The 19,466-nt window shown below is 42.5% G+C and overlaps 1 protein-coding gene across 14 annotated transcripts in view; it reads right to left on the bottom strand.

Moving 5' to 3' along the window:
- Positions 1 to 19,466, bottom strand: part of ATP9B (ATPase phospholipid transporting 9B (putative)) — a 251,509-nt gene that overhangs the window by 174,031 nt on the left and 58,012 nt on the right. For 10 of the 14 annotated variants that reach the window (XM_045041291.1, XM_045041296.1, XM_045041287.1 and 7 more), the window contains one exon: positions 2,176 to 2,227. In XM_045041291.1, the coding sequence (XP_044897226.1) occupies positions 2,176 to 2,227 (52 nt within the window). Of the gene's footprint in view, positions 1 to 2,175; positions 2,228 to 12,690; positions 12,750 to 19,466 lie in introns of all 14 variants that reach the window. The other 4 variants (XM_023242122.2, XM_023242125.2, XM_023242126.2 and 1 more) reach the window with 1 other exon arrangement.

Below are 19,466 nucleotides of genomic sequence, written 5' to 3'. Positions count from 1 at the left end.
CTGGGAGTCTAGAAGCCAGCGGCCCGTGCAGAGCTGCACACGCGCCCAGGAAACCCTGAAAGGCCGTAACCTCACGCCCGGTGACACGATCAAGAAGCAAAGGCATGGGCAGAGCCGTCACCCGCCCGCCCCGGCTGCAGGAGTTAAGGGGACACAGGCTACCGTAAAAGGTAAACCTTGCAGCTGGGGCACTCAAACAGCTCGCTCTCTCCGAGTCGCTTGGTCAGGGGAGGGGAGGGGGCTCAATCCCGCAGGCCTCCGTGAACCCCGGCTGGCGGCTTCAACACGCAGCTCCCGAGACGACCCCGGCCACGGTGACGGAGCTGGCACTGGGAAGACAAGGGTCCAAGGCTACAAAAGAGGTTGAGGCCAGGCCTGGAAGCAGCACACGTGGCTGCCAGCCGTCAGGGCCAGACATCAGGGCACAGCCCCATCGGACTGGGCAGGAAAGGGGCCTGGCTGTATTTCTGCGAAGACAGGGAAACGGACCGAAGAGCCGCTCCCCGGTCCGCTGGCGGGAAGAACCAGACCGCAGGAAGGAACACACAATAAGGTAAACGTATCAAGTGTACGTGCCCAGGAGCAGCAGCCGCACTCTGGTGTCAACGGCAGCCTCGCGTTACAACGTAAATAACCGTAACTACAGTGGGTCAGAAAACATTTTCTTTCTCAGGACTTAAAATGTCCCTTTAAAAAAATGCTGTTTACATATGAAGAAAACCCTAATAAGCTAACAACTCTAGCACCTGGCTGGCTCAGCGTGCGACTCTTGATCTCAGGGTCGTTGAGTTCAAGCCCCACGCTGGCTGCAGAAATTACTTAAGTAAATAAACTTAAAAGAAAGTTGTTGGGGCATGGCTCAGTGGGTGGAGCATGCCAACTCCATCTCGGGAATGTAAGTTCGAGCCCCCCGTTTGATATAGAGATCACTTAGAAAAGGAAAAAAAAGAAAAGAAAAAGAACAACTAGATTAACAACTCTAAAATTTAACTTTGTCCTTTCTAGGTTTCACACTACAAATAATACATATGCTGAGCTTCCTAGAAAAATACTGTTCACTTATTCAACAAAGTCAGAAATGTGAGACAGAAGGAACTTGGGCATTACTTGAGAGGCCTCCCATCGTTTTAGATACGATGAAACGGTGTGTGGCCACGTGGCTGGCGCGCGTGATTCAGAACTGGCCGGAGCAGACCAGGTTTCAGGTCTCCTGATTCCCAGCATACAGGTTTCCCCCTCGACCGCATGAGGCTGCCATCTCCTTAGCCCTTTTCCACCTGCTTCTGACTGGGGAAAGCTCAGTCACAGAAATAATCATTTACCCTGTGAAGCGCCTTCAACTAAGCTTCAGACCTAAGCAACGGTCTGCTTCCTCTCAGGTTCCCCCCACACATCTTCTAACCATATTATCTATATAATCACAGGACTACTGGCAAGGTATGTCCATCCACACGATGGCTTAGAAGGGAACAAAACAGGGGCGCCTGGGTGGCGCAGTCGGTGCAAGGTATGTCCATCCACACGACGGCTTAGAAGGGAACAAAACAGGGGCGCCTGGGTGGCGCAGTCAGTTAAGCGTCCGACTTCAGCCAGGTCGTGATCTCGCGGTCCGTGAGTTCGAGCCCCGCGTCGGGCTCTGGGCTGATGGCTCAGAGCCTGGAGCCTGTTTCCAATTCTGTGTCTCCCTCTCTCTCTGCCCCTCCCCCGTTCATGCTCTGTCTCTCTCTGTCCCAAAAAAATAAATAAACGTTGAAAAAAAAAAAATTAAAAAAAAAAGGGGAACAAAACAGTCTTGCTCCCTTTGGATCCTACGTGACAAGTACTGCCTGGCACACAGGCAGTGGTCAATACGTGTTTGCTGAACTAACAACACTGCAAATACAGAACGGCAATCAAATTTCAAGCAACATTATTTAATTACTTACATATCGATACAAGTGTGAATGAAAACACTCACTTGATATAAAGGTTGTGATAGGATTATCTTTTGTTAATAAACATAAATAGTAAAGATCATTTGAAATATCAGCAGTTAAATGTGATTTAGAATGAATGAATTTAATGTATTACCATTCAAAGAAAACGTTTCTGCAAGAATAAATTTTTATCTTTCAAAATGAAAATCAAACTCCTAAAATACTAAATGATCAGCAATTTAAATACACATAGAAATACCTGCTTTTTCTGACGTCCTCAGAAATACCATGTCCGATGGAATTCTTTGATTCTGCAGAGAGTAATATAAAATACTAATTATACATATGCAAGTTTATAAAGTAACACCGTTCCATTACAAAGTAGAAATAGCTAGCAGAAACTATCTAAAAAAATGTTATAATAAAATTTATACTGAAGCAATTAACATTAATGATTTGTATAACAATTTGTATAATTGATATTCAAATTCATTTTTTAGTTAGACTTTTTACCATTTTTCCCTGTTAACAAACCATGAAAATAGCATTTGTGAAGACCTGAAACCTACTCCATTTCTGAAAAGTGTTACATATTGCCTTTTCTTTGGCCTCTTTCTCATCTGAACTTGTGCATACAAGACAGAAGTTTCTGCCCTAGAAAAAGTTATGTCCTCCCTATTAGACTAAAAAACCCTGGGAAGGGAGGGTAGGGTTCCAAGGCCTAACACAAAAGAGAAAATACAATAAATAAACTATTTACTACATATTATAAATGAATAAATGTACTACTGAGCAAACAAACGAAACCCCCACAAATTTGAGAGAGATTCTTTTATAAAGGAGAAAAGGACAAAATCTCAAAAGTACTGTATAGCATATAAAAACTTTTACAAGAATTTGCTATTAATACATTTATTTAATCATTGCTAATCATTCTATCAATTGGGAAAGCTGTATCAAACTAAGAAAAATATATAGTAAAGAACATTTCACGTAACATCCTGAAGTACTTATATTTTTTGAGACCTAAGTAAAGATCTACCCACACATGATAAAGTAGAGGAAGCAAGCAATACAAGCAAAGCGAGCAAGCAATACAAACAAACAGAAGTTGTTAGGCTGAGAACACCGCGCTGTGGGATAAAGCTGCCAAGTACTGAGATCTAAAGAAGTCTTAGGTCAAAAAGGAAATCACGATGGAAGTCAGAAGATATTTTTAGCTGAACGATAAAAACGCAACACAGCAGAGCGTATGGAACTGTGCTCCCAATGCCAAAGGGAAATGTTAAGAGGAAAATGTATACAGTTAAATGCACACAATGGAGAAGGGAAGCTAAAAATAGAATCTGAATATCCACTTGAAAGCAGGGTGACAAAAGCCAATGAGCCCCAAACGAGGTACAAGCATGTAAGCAAATACAAAGCAAAAATTAATGACACAGAAAACAAGTGTATATATATATATATATATATATGTATATACATACGTATATATATGTATATACATATGTATGTATATATACATACGTATATATATGTATGTAATAATCAGCAAGAAAGTTTTTTTTTAAATATGTCCATTTCAGTAAAAAGAAAAGCGAACATTAGACTATAACTAATAAAAGATGCAGAGCAAGTCAAGTTCTGTAAACGAAAAAACTATCAAACATTACTGAGAGAAGTTAAACAAAACCTAAGTAACACAGAACACATCCTGTACCAAAATCAGAACACAAAGATGTCAGGTGCCCGTCAACCGATCTAACACGAACCCAATGAAAATCTTAACACGTTTTTTGGGAGGAACTGACAGGTATTCCCAGTATTTACCGGGAAATGCAAAGGCCGAGAATGAACAACACAAATGTGAGAAACAAGGAGGCTGAGTCTACAGTATAATAAAACTAAAGTATCAAACTAGAGCAATTACGACAAAACGGTTTTCCACCTCGACAGACAGTTCTACTGACGTACACGCAGAGACAACAGAAGGCTGGCCCACATGTTCATGAACACCAGGTTAACGAGAAAGGTGCCACTGCAGACCAATAAGGCAAAGTGTTGAGAAACAGACATCTACAGAAGATGACGGGAAAGAATACCAAATTTCTGTAACAGTCAAAACATAAAAATCTATCCCGAGTGAATCTGAATCTATCCCGAATGAATTTCTAAATGTCAAAGTCAAAGCGATAAAGCTCCTAAAATACAGAATATTTTGACAATTTTTTGGTAGGGTCCCTACCAAACCTAACAAGACTCCTCCTCACAATCAAAAATTTTAAAAACCAACCAACCAAACAAAAACCCAATTAACTATAAATGAGAAGATTAATAAAATAGACTTCATCAAAATTAAGAATATCTGTTTAACAAAGCACACCAGGGAGGAAAATATTATTTGCAACATTATCACCAATAAGAGACCCCCCAACCGGAATACCTAAAGGCCTAAAACCTGATAAGAAAAGAAGAGATAACTTAGAAGAAAAATAGCAAATGATTTCAATAGGCTCTTCCCAAACAAGAAAGGTATCCAAAGGCATATGAAAAGGTGTGCAATTTTGTTACTCTTCAAGGAAATGCATGTTAAAACCACCACTACCACACACATACTGGAAATGCAAAATGCACAGGGTTGACAATGCCAAGTGTTGACAAACACGTGAAGCATCCGGAACTCTTACGCACTGCACTGCACTGTCCACTAGAGAACGTGGTACACTGCCTTGCAAGGTCATCTGCAGTATCCACTAAAGTGGAGTATATGTATCCCCCATGCCCTGCAATCCCACTCCTTAGGCATATATACAGTAGCACTGTGTGCACAATTATCACTTCTAACAGGCAAAACTAAAAGCTGCCCAGATATGCACCAACGGTAGGACGGACAAAGGGCACACTGCGTAACAACGAGAAGAGCAAACCATGGACACACAACAAAATGGAAGAATCTCACAGGCAGTGCCGGACCAAAAAAGCACCCACCCAAATACATCCCCCATCCCACTCCACCAGGTGCCCCTGCTAAGTTGATTCTTAACAATAATTTTATTTGTAAGTATTTTATTCTTTTTAATGCTATTGTAATGGAATTTTTTTCCCTTGATTTCACTTCAGGCCATTACTCTTTAGTCCCTTACCCTGTTTTATTTTCTGTGAAGCACTCATAAAGAGTGTTAAACAATCATGGATACTTTTTATTTTTCCCTCCCTTCAAGACTATGAGCAACACAGGAGCAGAGACCCGCGTTTTCTTAACATCATAGACCCTGGTACGATGTACAACTGTTCCTCCGACCATCACCCATTCAGGATATCTGGTTTGTGATTTTTGGCAATTATGAATAATACAGGCATAAACATTCATGGATGGCCTTTTGTGCCAATTCAAATTAACATTTCTCTGTGATAAGAGGTCCAAGAGTTCAATTGCTGGGCCATACCACAGTTGCATATTAAATTTTTTAAGAGACTGTCTATTGATTTTCTAGGGTAAGTGTAACATTTGATGTTCCCACTAGAAATGTATGAGTGGCCTTTCTTCACATCGTTGCTAGCACCTGGTGTTGTTACCAGTTTTCATTGTAGCCGTTGTGCTGTGTGTGCACAGAGACGTCACGGTGCTGTCACTCGCATTCACAGATTACTGATGACGCTGGGTACCCTCTCCTGCTCACTCTCCAGCTATAATCTTCTTGGAGACACATCTCCTCCGTCTTCAGTTCGCTTTCTCACTTGATTCTTCGTACTGTTGGGTTTTCACATACTCTAGATACACAAATCTATCAGCCATGTGGTTTACAGACGTCTCCTTCTGGGCCTTTTAGCCTATTTTCATCGTAGTCACGTGTTCTTTCACAAGCACAAACGCTTTATCTTAATGAGATGCAACTTATCGTTATTTTTCTTCTCCGCATCATGCTTTTGGCATCAAGTCTAAACACCAGTGTCCTACCCTAGATTTGGAGTATTCTCTCCGATGTTTTTCTTCCGAAGTTTCACACTTACACATTTTTCACTTAAAGTCACGATCCATTTTGATTTAATACCTCTATAATGTGTAACATTCAGATTGGGTTCGTTTCTTTAAACCCTGGACGTCCACTAGTTCCAGGCTCATTGGTTGAAAGGCCAACCTTTCTCCATTTTAATTGCTTTTGCACTTTGTCAAAACTCACTTGAGCATTTTGGGTGTATCTATTTCTGGGTTCTCCAGAATGTTCCAGCGATCTCGATTTCTCCCCTTCTTACACGCTGGGCTCGGTCATGCGCCTCAACGCCAGAAGTCACCCTTCTCGCGTTATTCTCCTCACCAGCACTGCTTTGCTATCTCAGCCTTCACAAATGGCTTTTACAATAAGCTTATTTTGTATGTAAAAAATGAACACAAAAAAACAAAACCTTGCTGAGATTTTAATGGAAGTTATATTAAACCTATATTCAATTTGAGGAAACTGGAATATTCCAATCCAAATCCACAGTATCTTTGATTACTTTCATGAACACATTGTCATTTTCAGTCATACCTAAGATTTAGTTTTCATAGTGGTGATTTATTATAAAGCGACTTTATTTTTAATTTGTTTCCACATGTTGGAAATGGGATTGGTATTTGAGTGGTGATCTTATAATTAGCCACTTTGCTAAATCCACTCATTATCATTAGTTCCAGGAGGTGTTCATAGATTTGTTGGGATTGTCCACACACACAATCATGTCATCTGCAAACAGGGACATTTTTATTTCCTCCTCTCCAACCTGAATTCCTTTCATTTGCTTTACCTGCCTTATTCTACGTGGCTAGAAATGTTAGTCGAGTTAAGACTGGTAGGAGCATGGGTGCCTGGGTGGCTCAGTCAGTTAAGTGTCTGACTTTGGCTCAGGTCATGGTCTTGCAGTTTGTGAGTTCAAGCCCCGCAATGGGTTCTATGCTGACAGCTCGGAGCCTGGAGCCTGCTCCGGATTCTGTGTCTCCCTCTCTCTCTGCCCCTCCCCGACTCACACTGTCTCTCTCTCTGTCTCTCTCTCTCTCAAGAAATTAAAAAAAAAAAAAAAAAAAACATTAAAAAATTTAAAAAAAAAAAACAGTGGTAAGAGCAAACATCCTGTACTTACTCCCAATCTGAAAGGAGAGGCATTCAGACTTTCACCATTAAGTGTGATCTTGGCTATACATATTTATAGGTGCTTTTTAATTAACTGTTTAATCCAGGCTGTGGAGAATTTTTATTATGACTGTGTGTTGGATTTACCCAAATGTTTTTCCTACATCAACTGATACAATTTTTTTTTTTTTTTTTTTTTTTTAGTTTGTTAACAGAGTAGACTACATCTGGTGCTTTTAGAACGCTGAACCAGCCTTAGATACCCGGAATAACGTCCACTCTGTCCTGATGTGCCGTTTTTCTCTATACTGCTGATATCCATCGGCAATTGTTTTCCTAAGGATGTCTGTGTGTATATGCACATTATTTGTAGTTTTCTTTTCTGTACTGTCTTGTGTTGGTATGAGCGTAACACTGGACTCCTAAAATGAGCTGCGTAATGCTCCATCCATCCTCCACTATTTTCTGGAAACTACCGTGCAAAAATGATGCAAAGTCTTCTTTAAAGGTTTCAAGGAGTTCTTCAGTGGAAACATCTGGACTTAGATACTTCCTTCTCGGAGATTTTATGTTTTTTAACAACTGCGGTTTATCACAGGTATGACATGCATTTTTATTCATCGGTGCCAGCCTCAAAGCAATTTCCTCTCATCCCCATCGCAGTCACTGAAACACCGATGGTTAACATCATTTTTATTTGTTTTAATTTTATTTATGTAATCTTTACACCCCCAAGATCAAGAGTCACACACACTTCCGACTGGACCAGCCAGGCGCCCCTTTCTCAGAGATTTGAAATTACTAACTCCACTTCCTTACTGTTTGTAGAACCATCACATTACCTGTTCCATTTTGACTGTTTTGATGGTTTGTGGTTTTGGAAGAAGTGGTCCCTTTCGTCGAAGCTGCTGTGCTAGGGAGCGTACAGCTCTCGGTGGGAATCCATGATTCTCCTTTCGATGGCCTGGGATCAGCAGTAATGTCCCCTGTGTCACTACGGAGACTGGTGACTTGTGTCACTGCTCTTCATTTTTATCACTCCTGGGAGAGGTTTATCGGTTTTATTAATTTGTCTACAAGAACCAGCTTTCGCTTTCACTGATTTACTATCTTGTTTCACTGACCTGCTCTTATATTTACTTCATTCCGCATACATTGCTTTAATTCTGCTCTTCTAGTCTCCTGAGCCAGGGACTTAGACCATTAACTTGAGACGTTGACATCCTTCTAACGTAGGTGTTGATGACTACAAAATTCCCACTCAGCACCGCCGCACGTGCATACCACGTATTTTGAATGTTGAAATTCCACTTTCACACAGTTGCATTTTGTTTCCTAGATTCCATACTTAAAGTACACTGTTTACTTTTCACCTATTTTAGAGTTCTCCTGTTGTCCTTCTGTTGTCAATTTCTGATTTGACTCTACCATGATGAAACAACACGCTGTATGATTTCAAATTCTTTTCATTTTCTTGAGGTTTCTTTTATGGATCTGCTTTAACTGGTGCATGTTGAAACTTGATGCGACTTGAAATAAATGTGTGTCTTCCTACTGTCGGGTAGAGCGGCCTGCATTTGTCAGTTAGATCTCGCTGGCGGACTCCGTGGGGATCTTCTCTGTCAGTGCCGATGCTTGGCCCACCACTTCTGTCTGATGCTCAGAGGGTGGGGCTGAAGTTCTCACTCAGAACTGTGGATCTTTTTCCTTTGTTCAGGTCCAACAATTTTTGATTTGTGTATTCTGTGGTTCTGTTGTCTGGTGAGTACAACTTCAGGACCGTCTCGTCTTCCTGATGGATAACTCTGTTAATATTATGTGAGGTCTCCCCATCTCTAATAATTTTCTTTGCTCTGAGCTATCCTTCACTGGATATTAACTCAGCCCCTCCTACTTCCGATTAATTTTATGCGATGTGTACCTTTTCCATTCTTTTACCTCCTTTTATCCTACCCGTGACACTGGATTTGAATTCCTTGTGAGAGGCGCATGGCTGGGCCTCCTTTCTTCATCCACTCTGCCTGTCTCTGGATTGGTATATTTAGACGGTTCACAATGAACATAAATTACTGACACATTACAGAAGTCTGCATTTTCTGATCTGTTTTCTGTTGTCAGGTTTCCCCTGGTATTCACTCCTCCGTTTCTAATTTCTTGCCTTCTGGTGTGTTACCTGAAACCTGTTCAGGAGCCCATCTTAGTTTATTTACAGCATCTCAGACTGTCTCTCTCTGCATAGTTTTTGTCGTGTCTGTTCTGGGTATTAAAATATACATTGTAATACTTGGTAAAATTGTTGAAAATATTTATTAAATTGCATTACCTTAAAAAAATAGGATAAAGAAACTGTCTTTCAATTCAGCTGTGAAAAAAAAGAAGATATTCTTTTCTTGCTCATTTTGGTTGAGCAGAAGAAGGACTCAACAACAGTGTCAACTTCAATCCTGCTTGTGTCCTCTGGATCCTTCTCAAACATTTGGACTTCAGAGTCAGGTGTTAGGACCTGGACAATGACCTGGACAACCTTCAACTCTTAAAAGTCTCTTGTTACAAACAGTTACCTGCCTGACACATTCCTCAAGTATTAATATTTAAATTGACATGTCTGTCTAAAATTTTAGATACTTCTTAGGAGGGTTGGTTCCTTGTTCAGCCAGGAGACAACCTTCGGATTTTCTTTCTCTGCCCTGCGTGCATAACCCGACCCTGACTCTGAATGGATCTAGCCTACCACTTTCCAAGTGCGCATCAAAGAGATGCTGCTCCTGGGAGGGGTTGAGGCTGGAGAACTGGGAGTTTACACCCAGATCCATCTGGCGTTGAAGCCCACATCTCCCCTTGCCCACTGTGCCCAGCTGCTGCTCTCCCGTGAGTTGCACGACTCCCAGCATCTGCAGCACTGGGCCAAACTCGATCAGCGTACCTCAAATATCTACACAATGACTATCCATATACGAAGTGTGATTCCACATCAGGATACAGAATTAGAAGAGCTACCCTCCAACATAACATCCACCAAGGAAGTATCCAAGGATTGATTTCTAAGTAGCAATGTGGTCAAATAACAGAGAAGTAACTTTCTGGTTAGTGACAAGTATTTCCAGAATCCTTAAATAAAAAGTAAAAAGACAAAACCATTTGCTACCATATCATTGCCATTTCCTTATGACGGTTAGTCAGTCAGTAAGAAAAAAACTTTTATCCCTAAAAAAGCCACAAAGTTGGTTTAACAAATATAAATTCACTACTAAAAACTTATCACTTCATAGCAATTACGAGAAATTATGTCTCAAGATTCTAAATATTCAAGTTTTTTAAGTAGCTAAAATATGTGGAAAATTTTTATGTGAAAGTAGGTGTAAAATAGGCAATGTAAAAAAACTAAATCAGGTACAGGTGTCACCCCTATTTTTTAGTGTGTAACATTTCCTGAAGATTAGTGAAAATATTTTAGAAGTTCTTCCTGTAGCTCTGCTACCGAATCTCTCAACACCAGGGTAGAGAAGGGGCCGTACACATGCTTGTGTAATAATACCAATCTAGTGTTGGGAGTGCCACCCATACTGCTCTACCCGTGGAACACTGCAGGGACACCCACACTGCGCTACCCGTGGAACACTGCAGGGACAAAACAGAAGATGGGCAGCTACCCCATTACCGTAAAACCTTTTCCTGGATGTCGACAAAGGCCCATGTCCCTCATCCATCTCTCACAGATGGAGAATACACCTGGCAGGCCAGAGAGAGGCCCAAGGGGAACGCCCCCACATTGATCTCGACATCCACCTTCACATCCATCTACAGGACAGAAGAGATGAGCACACACAACGCGGCCAAGAAGGACTCACGCTACTCAGTAAAAATGGGAGCACTGAAGAGCACAACAGTCCATCAACTCTGGCAGGAGAGGGAAGGAGAACGTGAATAACAAGAGAGCAAAGGAAATGAGAGATGGAACAATGACAAGGCCAAGCAGTGCTCCCCGATCCACAGAGACTGTCTCTGCTCCTTAAACACCACCATCAACACCACGCAGCCTCTTGAGAAGGAAACAAGACGCGATGGGTGTCACTGCTGGCACAGGTCCCAGCCCACAATCCATGCTGCTGGCTACCCACTTTTGTCCTGACGGGCCACCGGGAGCTGCCCTGTGGAGGACCCCCAGCGTTCCCACCTTGTGGTCGGGAACGAAGGCGGCCTCCTTCCGGCCAAAAGCTCATGGAACCAAGGCCCTGAACCTGCCAACAAGCCCCCACGAGCTGGAGGCGATGGCCACCTGGCTGACTACAGTCCTGAGAGGGACCCGGAGAGAGGACCCAGGTGCCTGACCACAGAAAGGGTGAGGTATTGGACACTGGCAGCTGACTCTCATTTGGCTCAGTCATCTGTCATCAGCATTTACCCCACAGAAGCGCGAAGAGGTGTGTGTATAAGGATATTCACACAGCGCTTTGTAAGAGGAGAACAAAGACACCATCTGAAAATCTAACCGCGGATCAAGGCTAGTGACTTACAACGTCCATATGACCAAACGCTACGCACACGAGTTGCACATCAGTATGTTCAATTTTAATCCTTTTTGTAAAATCAAACAAGCATACCTAGAAACAGGGCCGATGTAGAGCTGAAAGCAGCAAGAGAAAGCCCACGCTGGTCTTGAGGAGAAAGGCCTTCTGGTACTAAACCCCTCCACAACATGGCTCAGGCTGGGTGCGTGGCCCGGGTGGCAGCTGGCCCCGAGGGCTCAGACTGCTCTTGTAAGAGGCCTTATTACAACTTTTCCTGCGACACTTTTTAAAAGTTGTTCTAAGGGCGCCCGGGTGGCTCAACCAGTTGAGCTTCTGACTTTGGCTCAGGTCACGATCTCGCCGTTCGTGAGTTCGAGCCCCGAGTCGGGCTCTGTGTTGACAGCTCGGAGCCTGGAGCCTGGAGCTTGCTTCGGATTCTGTCTCCTCTCTGCCCCTCCCCTGTTCATACTCTGTCTCTGTCTCTCTCTCAAAAATCATTAAAAATTTTTTTAAAAATAAAATAAAATAAAAGTTGTCCTAGAGCCTTTGAAAAAAACAAAGAGGCTACCTGCTCAGTGGCCATTACTCAGGGATGTGGGCAGAAGCACCCCCCCCTCCCCCCCCCACACAGGCAGTCAGCCTGCTCACCCCAGGCCGCTGGCAGCTTCCACCACTGACACTGACAGGCTTTCTGAGCGGCTTCCGCCTCCACAGACCTGAGCCGTTTCTTCCCAATATTCTCTGACTTCCAATGACCCTCCCTTCTTTAAGGTAAATTCTAAACCAGAAGAATATCCAATTTTTATGTGTAATATATCTATCTATAATAGGAAATTTTAGAAAATGAAACCTATTCTATTATAAATAGGTTCTAACTAATACAGTTTTTCATCAAATGAAATAATTCTAGTAATACAATATTAAGCAGTTAACACAGGTCTTGTTTTTAGACAAAATATGATTTCACCTGCACACAATGAAATGTACTAAAGCAAAAACAAACTAGATTTTTCTTCATATATATCCTATCTTACAAAAGATGTTAAGACTTAAAATAACTGTCTCATACAATTTCCTTTAGATTCAAAGTTACTGCAATCAGGCTAAATGTTAATCAGCAGCATACACACGTCTAAAATATATTAAAAATGCATCAACCTTTTCCACTATGATGAGGTCTCCAACTTGTATGTCTGAACTCTTAACTTGCACTTTACCTTAAAGAAAAGAAGAAGTATAATCAACTCAAGGAAAAACAGCACACCAAGTTAAAATTTCAATTAGCAAATAATACTCCAGAAATAACTTTTGGGGTGGAAAAACACTAGAAATTGATCTGTACTTATACTTTCAAAATAAACTGATTACACAGTCACCAAAAATGAACTTCTCTTAGCTCCCAAATACGAACAGGTAACTGTCCCCAGTAAAAGACGTGGGGTACGGGAGAGGGCTCCAACCGGAATGTTCTTCCCAAATCCACCATTACTTCAGGTCTGGGTCCAGTACTGACCATCAGAATAGCACTCAAGATGACTTAATGAGTGAATAACAGGAAGATGTATCCTTGTATTAACATTGTAAATGGCAGTGATGGGCACAGAACTGACAGAAGTAAAGAAAACGATGTATAAAATCACCGACATTTCAGAGCTGATAACTGATACCCATACGGTCGACAGCTTTATTACAAACAGTGATTCATCCACGTGACACAGTGTGTAAATTCTTAGATTATTTGTATCATATCCAGTCTGCAATAAGCACCTATAAAACATATAAGCCTCTAAGACAAAGTTAACATCACGCAGAGTAGATGAAATGTTGAATACACAATTTGAGACACCCTTCTACATAAGTAACGAAACTTACTCAAGTTCTCTCTCCCTGGGACTCCGAACCCTTCCCCTTCCCTCCTGCCCTCCCTCCTCCCCCTCCCCCTCCCTCTGTCAATCTCCCTTTTAGGACCAGCAACAGCCTCGTGGATCTATTTTTACCTTTTCATGACCACCGTTTTTAACATGGGGAAAGGCCTGTCTTTACATTCAATCTATTCTGAAAGCTAATGGGACAGGAGGGAAGCCCACATCGCATTATCAAAAACTAACGTTACCAGTCATACTACTGACTTTTCGACCACGTTCAACTTAGTACAAACTTATTTCCTAATTACTTCTTAAAGCAGCTCAGTTTCAAGAGTACCACAACTGTTCCTAAAGATATGTTTTGAGGATATCCAGAAGTTTTGTATTTTATTTTTCTACATTCCTCAATTATACAGTAAGCACATAAGGAATGGAACTATTGGGGGAAGCTATATTTTATTCATTATTATAAAACAGCAATGTTTGGGGGTGCCTGGGCGGCTCAGATGGTTGAGTATCTGATTTCAGTTCAGGTCATGATCTCACGGTTCGTGAACTCAAGCCCTGTGTCGAGCTCTGTGCCGACAGCGTGGAGCCTGTTTGGGATTCTCTCTCTCTCTGTCCATCCCCCACTTGCACATGTGGTCTCTCAAAACTAAATAAACATTAAAAAAAAAAAAAAAGACGATTCTGGCATCTTTTATTAAAAAAAAATAAAATAGAGCACCAATGTTCTTTAGCGTTACTGTGAAACAAATCTTCAGATACCTTCATAACTGGTAAGTACATCTACTGATAGTCAGATAGTATACTTACAGAAGAATGTCTATTTTAGTTACTTTTTCATTTGGCCCCTTCAAGCTTCTTGTCTGTACTCCCACTGTTATGTTTTCTACAGCTAAGCACCAGGCAGTAAACGTACCATACTGAGCTCATTATTACTGAGTATTATTCAAAAGAATTCCTGTCTTATCACTTAATTTTATTTTCTCTCCTACTATCCATTCCACTGTTCCTTCTGCTTTTCTATATTCTCTGTAATAGACCCATTTAGAAAGCAGAGAAAGAAACAGCCATAATCATAAGATGGAATAAATGTAGTAAATAATTTTTAAATATTTTGAAACAGAAAATATATCCTTTTCTGACTCCGTGATCACGGTCTTACATTTCTGAGGAAGAGGTACCATTCTGTCACATCACAGACACAGTTTATATTTAATAGCCTTTAATTTTTAGGTATTGTGCAGTGATTTTCATTCATTTCTATGGAGCTTCCTTGCAAGTACATGTTTAAAGAAAACAGGTGATGGTAAAATGCAGTGCAGAAATTCTTGTGTTAATAATACGACAATATGAACAAACACACGACAAGGCTATCGTGTCAAATCGGTACAGCAATCTGCCTCCAAGTGCACATTTCTAAACGTACAGAATTGGTCAAACTGTTCAGTAGCTCTTGGTTCTCTAGGAATTTTCATCCGTGTGCAGGGGGCTGTCTGTACTTCCTGCATAGCCTCAGTCCCATGAACTCACAGCCTTCTGTTCCCTTTCGTCAAGAAGAGCTGGAGCTTTAGTATTAATAAGATATTAATTCTCCCTTAAATTTATCTTTAGACTCAATGCGATCCCAATCAAAATCCCAGCAGGGATTTTTGATTTGAATATTTTACAAAAATTGACAAGCTGATTCTAAAAGTCATATCGAAATCCACGGGACCTACACTAGACAAACAACTCTGAAAACAAAAAAACAAAGTTGAAAGGAAAACACTACCTGACCTCGAGAATTATTCTCAAGAAACAGTAATCAAAAAAGAATGATGTTAGCATGAGAACAGACCAACAGATGGGTGGAGTGGAAGAGAGAGTCCAGAAATAAAGCCACACATAAAAGACAACTGATTTCTGACCAAAGTATACGGCACTGCAGTGAGACAAAGATCACCTTTTCAATCAACGGTGCGGGAAACATTTGGAGATCCACATACAAAAACAGCCCTTACTGGTACCAGTACAAAGGTTTACTCAAAATAGGTACACATAGTGCAAATCCCTCTAGAAGAAGAAACACAGGAGAAACTTAACAGAAAATCTCTGTGAACTTGAGTCAGGCCAAGAGTTCTTAGGGCACCAAAAGCACAACCATAAAAGAAAAAACTGGTGAATCAGACTTCATCAACTAGAACATTACAGGGGCCACGAACAGTGCAAAAGCGTTAAGGCCACGGAATCGGCAGCTGACAAACAGCTGGACTCAGGTGTAAAAGGGAGGAAGCTAGAAAGACAGAAAGGGTGCCCGGCTCGCTCCAGGACAAGTGGCCTCCAGGCCCCGGTTGAAAAACCACCACCACGTGACAGGGACTGCAGAGGGAGAGGCACCCTGGGGAAGAGCCAGGCTCTTCTCAGGGGAATCAAGAAGGCTCAGCTGGGGGCATCGGCAGGTGGAAGCCTGAGGCACCGATGTACAGAGTCCCAAGGTGACGAAGGGCAACGGCGCCATCGGAGGCTGTCCTAGGTCAGTGAGGGAAACGCGGACGAAGGCCCCGTGAAGCCAGTCCCAGAGCACACAAGCCAGGGCTCTGCTCAGGCTGGGGGGCCCCGGGGACTCCCGCTGAAGGTGGGTGGGGAACAGGCACGGAGGACCCGGATGTGCAAGGGCAGGAGCTATCCTTCCCGAGACACAGGCTGGGGACAAACGTGGGAACAAAATGGGCGACGCCCTACCCGCAGGAACCTTACCTAAAGCCCAGGAGATGAAATACATCCACATAGGAACTGTATTGACTACAGCCTAGGAAATTAAAGAAAAAAAAGGAAATCCTGCTGTTTGGGGGTAAGGGTTAGAGAGCATCTTGCGGAAGGTAACCAATTTTTACTCTTAAACTTTCACCAGCAATAATCAAAGTAGTTTTAAAAAACATTCTTGGGGCGCCTGGGTGGCGCAGTCGGTTAAGCGTCCGACTTCAGCCAGGTCACGATCTCGCGGTCCGTGGGTTCGAGCCCCGCGTCGGGCTCTGGGCTGATGGCTCAGAGCCTGGAGCCTGTTTCTGATTCTGTGTCTCCCTCTCTCTCTGCCCCTCCCCCGTTCATGCTCTGTCTCTCTCTGTCCCAAAAATAAATAAAAAACGTTGGAAAAAAAATTTTTAAAAAGAAAACATTCTTTAGCAATTAAAAAAAAAACAAAACGGGGGAGGGGCCAAGATGGCGCAGCACCATGGAAGTTCTTTTGTGCATCTCTCGTCCCTGAAATGCAGCCAGATCAACCCCAAGCCATCCCGCACGCCTAGAAAACTGATCTGAGGATTAACACAATTTGCACAACCCGAACCAGGTTCGTGGTTGCAGGTACGTGGTGCAGAGAGGTACGTACCAGGCAGGTACGTGGTGCAGAGAGAGGAACTGGGGGAGAGAGGAGCCGTGGAGGGCAGAGAGCTCGCAAAGAGAGGACGGAGATGGGGGGAAGGGTACTGGAAACCCCCACCCCCCGAAAGCAGCTGGAGAGAAAAGAGAAAGAGTGGCGGAATCAAAAAAAAAGTAAGATGCTCAAGTTAAACACAAATTTTTTTTCTTATTCTATCAGGAAACAAAGTATGAGATAGCTTTAGAAAGAATATGGAAATAATGAAATATCGTGGTAAGACACAGAGATGAAACACTGAATGTTATTCACTGGACCCCTTCCCTTCTAACGTGGTCTCACTATCTGAAACAGTCTACCGTCCAAATACCAATGAAGAGCCCAAAATTGCCAGAAGAGACCATGCAGACAGACTTGCAGCCAACCAACGTACACGTTTTGCTGCAGCAAATGCAGAAATAAGCATCAACAGCAAATGACTACCTTCACGAAATAAAGATTTTGTAGGAAAGTACGCGGGTTTAAAAACTTACTAAGTATCTCACTCTTAAATATTTTATCAAGCAACAAATACAAATGAAAATTATGTGGTCCTACTATAGACAAGATACTTCAAAGTCTTGGTTAAGCCTGATGGTGTCTGCCTAAGAGAAATCTCCAACCTCTGTTTTCTGTGGTTAGAAAGACTTTTTACACCTCTACCAGATGTTAAAATACAAAGTACTGTTAACACGAACGGCTCATAATTAACAAGTTCTAAGACTCTCAATCACGAAAACCAGAAACCTGACGAGAAAGCAGGCGCCTGCAAATGTACAAAAATCCCAATGCCCCGCGATTCTGTACGGTTATGTTACCGCTAAAAAGGAGATGAACTAAATATGGCTCAAAATCGTCCCTAGTCTCTCATTTCCTCTAGATTTTCGCTCATCCCACGGCAGTTTCTTGCTGCACAAACACTCCCAGCGTGGAGACTAACATCGGGCCCTTGGCACAAGAGAGAAGAAACCACAGGTGAGGATAGTGAGCAACCACGAGCCTGTTCATGAGGGTTCGATGCCACTGGTCTAATTCACGAGAAGAAAATCTCCAGATAATGGAAAAAGAAAAATAACTGAGGAAGGGAGGGAAAGATTCTAAGACGCTGGAACATGCCGAAGAGGAACATTATTTAAAACTGGAATGGAGCTGGCACGGAGATCTGGATGAATCTGGAGAACTCAAGGCAAAGAATGGGGCCCAAAGAAATCTGACACATTTCTCAAAGGTCTGAGAAAGGAACTTTATTTTCTTTTAAGTTTATTTATTTATTTATTTTGAGAGAGAGAAAAGGGGAGGGGCAGAGTAAGGGAGAGAGAGAGAATTCCAAGCAGGCTCCACATCACATTGCCAGCACAGAACCTGACGTGGGGCTCGATCCCACAAACCATGAGATCACAACCTGAGCTGAAGTTGGATGCTCAACTGACTGAATAACCCAGGTGCCCTTTCAGTCTTTTTTATTTTTTAGTTTTTTTTTTTCAAGTTTATCTTGAAAGCATACTGATCCGGGGGGGGGGGGGGGGGAGCACAGAGGGAGGGAAGAGAAAATCCCAAACAGGCTCCATGATGTCACCCTGAAATCATGACCTGACCTGAAATCAAGGGTCAGACGTTTAACCAACTGAGCAACCCAGGTGCCTCTGGAAAAAGAACTTTAATAACATTAAAAACTGGTTTTAAAGGAACTAACTAACCATTTGCGGTAAAAAAAGAAGACAGGTCCCTTCTCCACGGAATAGACACCTGAAATGTGAAATTGCAAATGGAGGGAAACGTCAGCTATGAAAAATGAAAACACAGAAATATTACTGTAGGGAAATTAAGATATTCACACTAGGGTTGAACAGCCTTTCTAGGATTAAAGTAAAAACCACAAAGGAAAACAGAAGGTTTGCATACATAAAAATTATAAACTTATCTACATCTAAAAGAAAAAGATAGGGGCGCCTGGGTGGCTCAGTCGGGTAAGCGTCCGACTTCAGCCAGGTCACGATCTCGCGGTCCGTGAGTTCGAGCCCCGCATCAGGCTCTGGGCTGATGGCTCAGAGCCTGGAGCCTGCTTCGGATTCTGTGTCTCCCTCTCTCTCTGCCCCTCCCCTGCCCACGCTCTGTCTCTCTCTCTCTCTCTCTCTCTCTCTCTCTCTCTCTCTCTCTCTCAAAAATAAATAAACAGTGAAAAACAAATTTTAAAGAAAAAGATAAAAAATGAGTCAAACAAGATAAAGATATTTGTCACGTGATAAGCTTCTCTTAGAGAAATTCTGAAAAGGTAGAAATGGACGTACGAAGAAAGACGAGTAAACTCGTATAAAAGATCACAATAAGCAAGGAAATGTGAAAAGATAAGCAGCAAGCAAATCACAAGGAGAGTATTTTTCACCAGTCAAGGCAGCAAGTTAAACCCAATGCTGTACCTGACGCGAGCAAGGAAGCTGGGGGAGGTGCGAGCGGGCACACTGGAGTGCGAACAGGCCTAGGGCTGTCATGTTTGCTCCGGAAACCCCTCATTTACTTAAGTCATCCATCGTCTGAGATCCTGCCAGGTGCCAACAACCTTGGAACCTTCAGGGAAAACAGCCGCACGAACACAGAGCAGAGGACGCAGCAGCACAGCGACCAGCACAGTAACAGCCGCTACCAGAGGGAGGGGGCGGGGTGCTGGCGAC

The sequence above is a fragment of the Felis catus genome, chromosome D3 (assembly GCF_018350175.1).
Source record: "Felis catus isolate Fca126 chromosome D3, F.catus_Fca126_mat1.0, whole genome shotgun sequence".
NCBI lineage: Eukaryota > Metazoa > Chordata > Mammalia > Carnivora > Felidae > Felis > Felis catus.
Note: the sequence above shows the minus strand (reverse complement) of the source record. Positions and strands in the feature narration are given on the sequence as shown.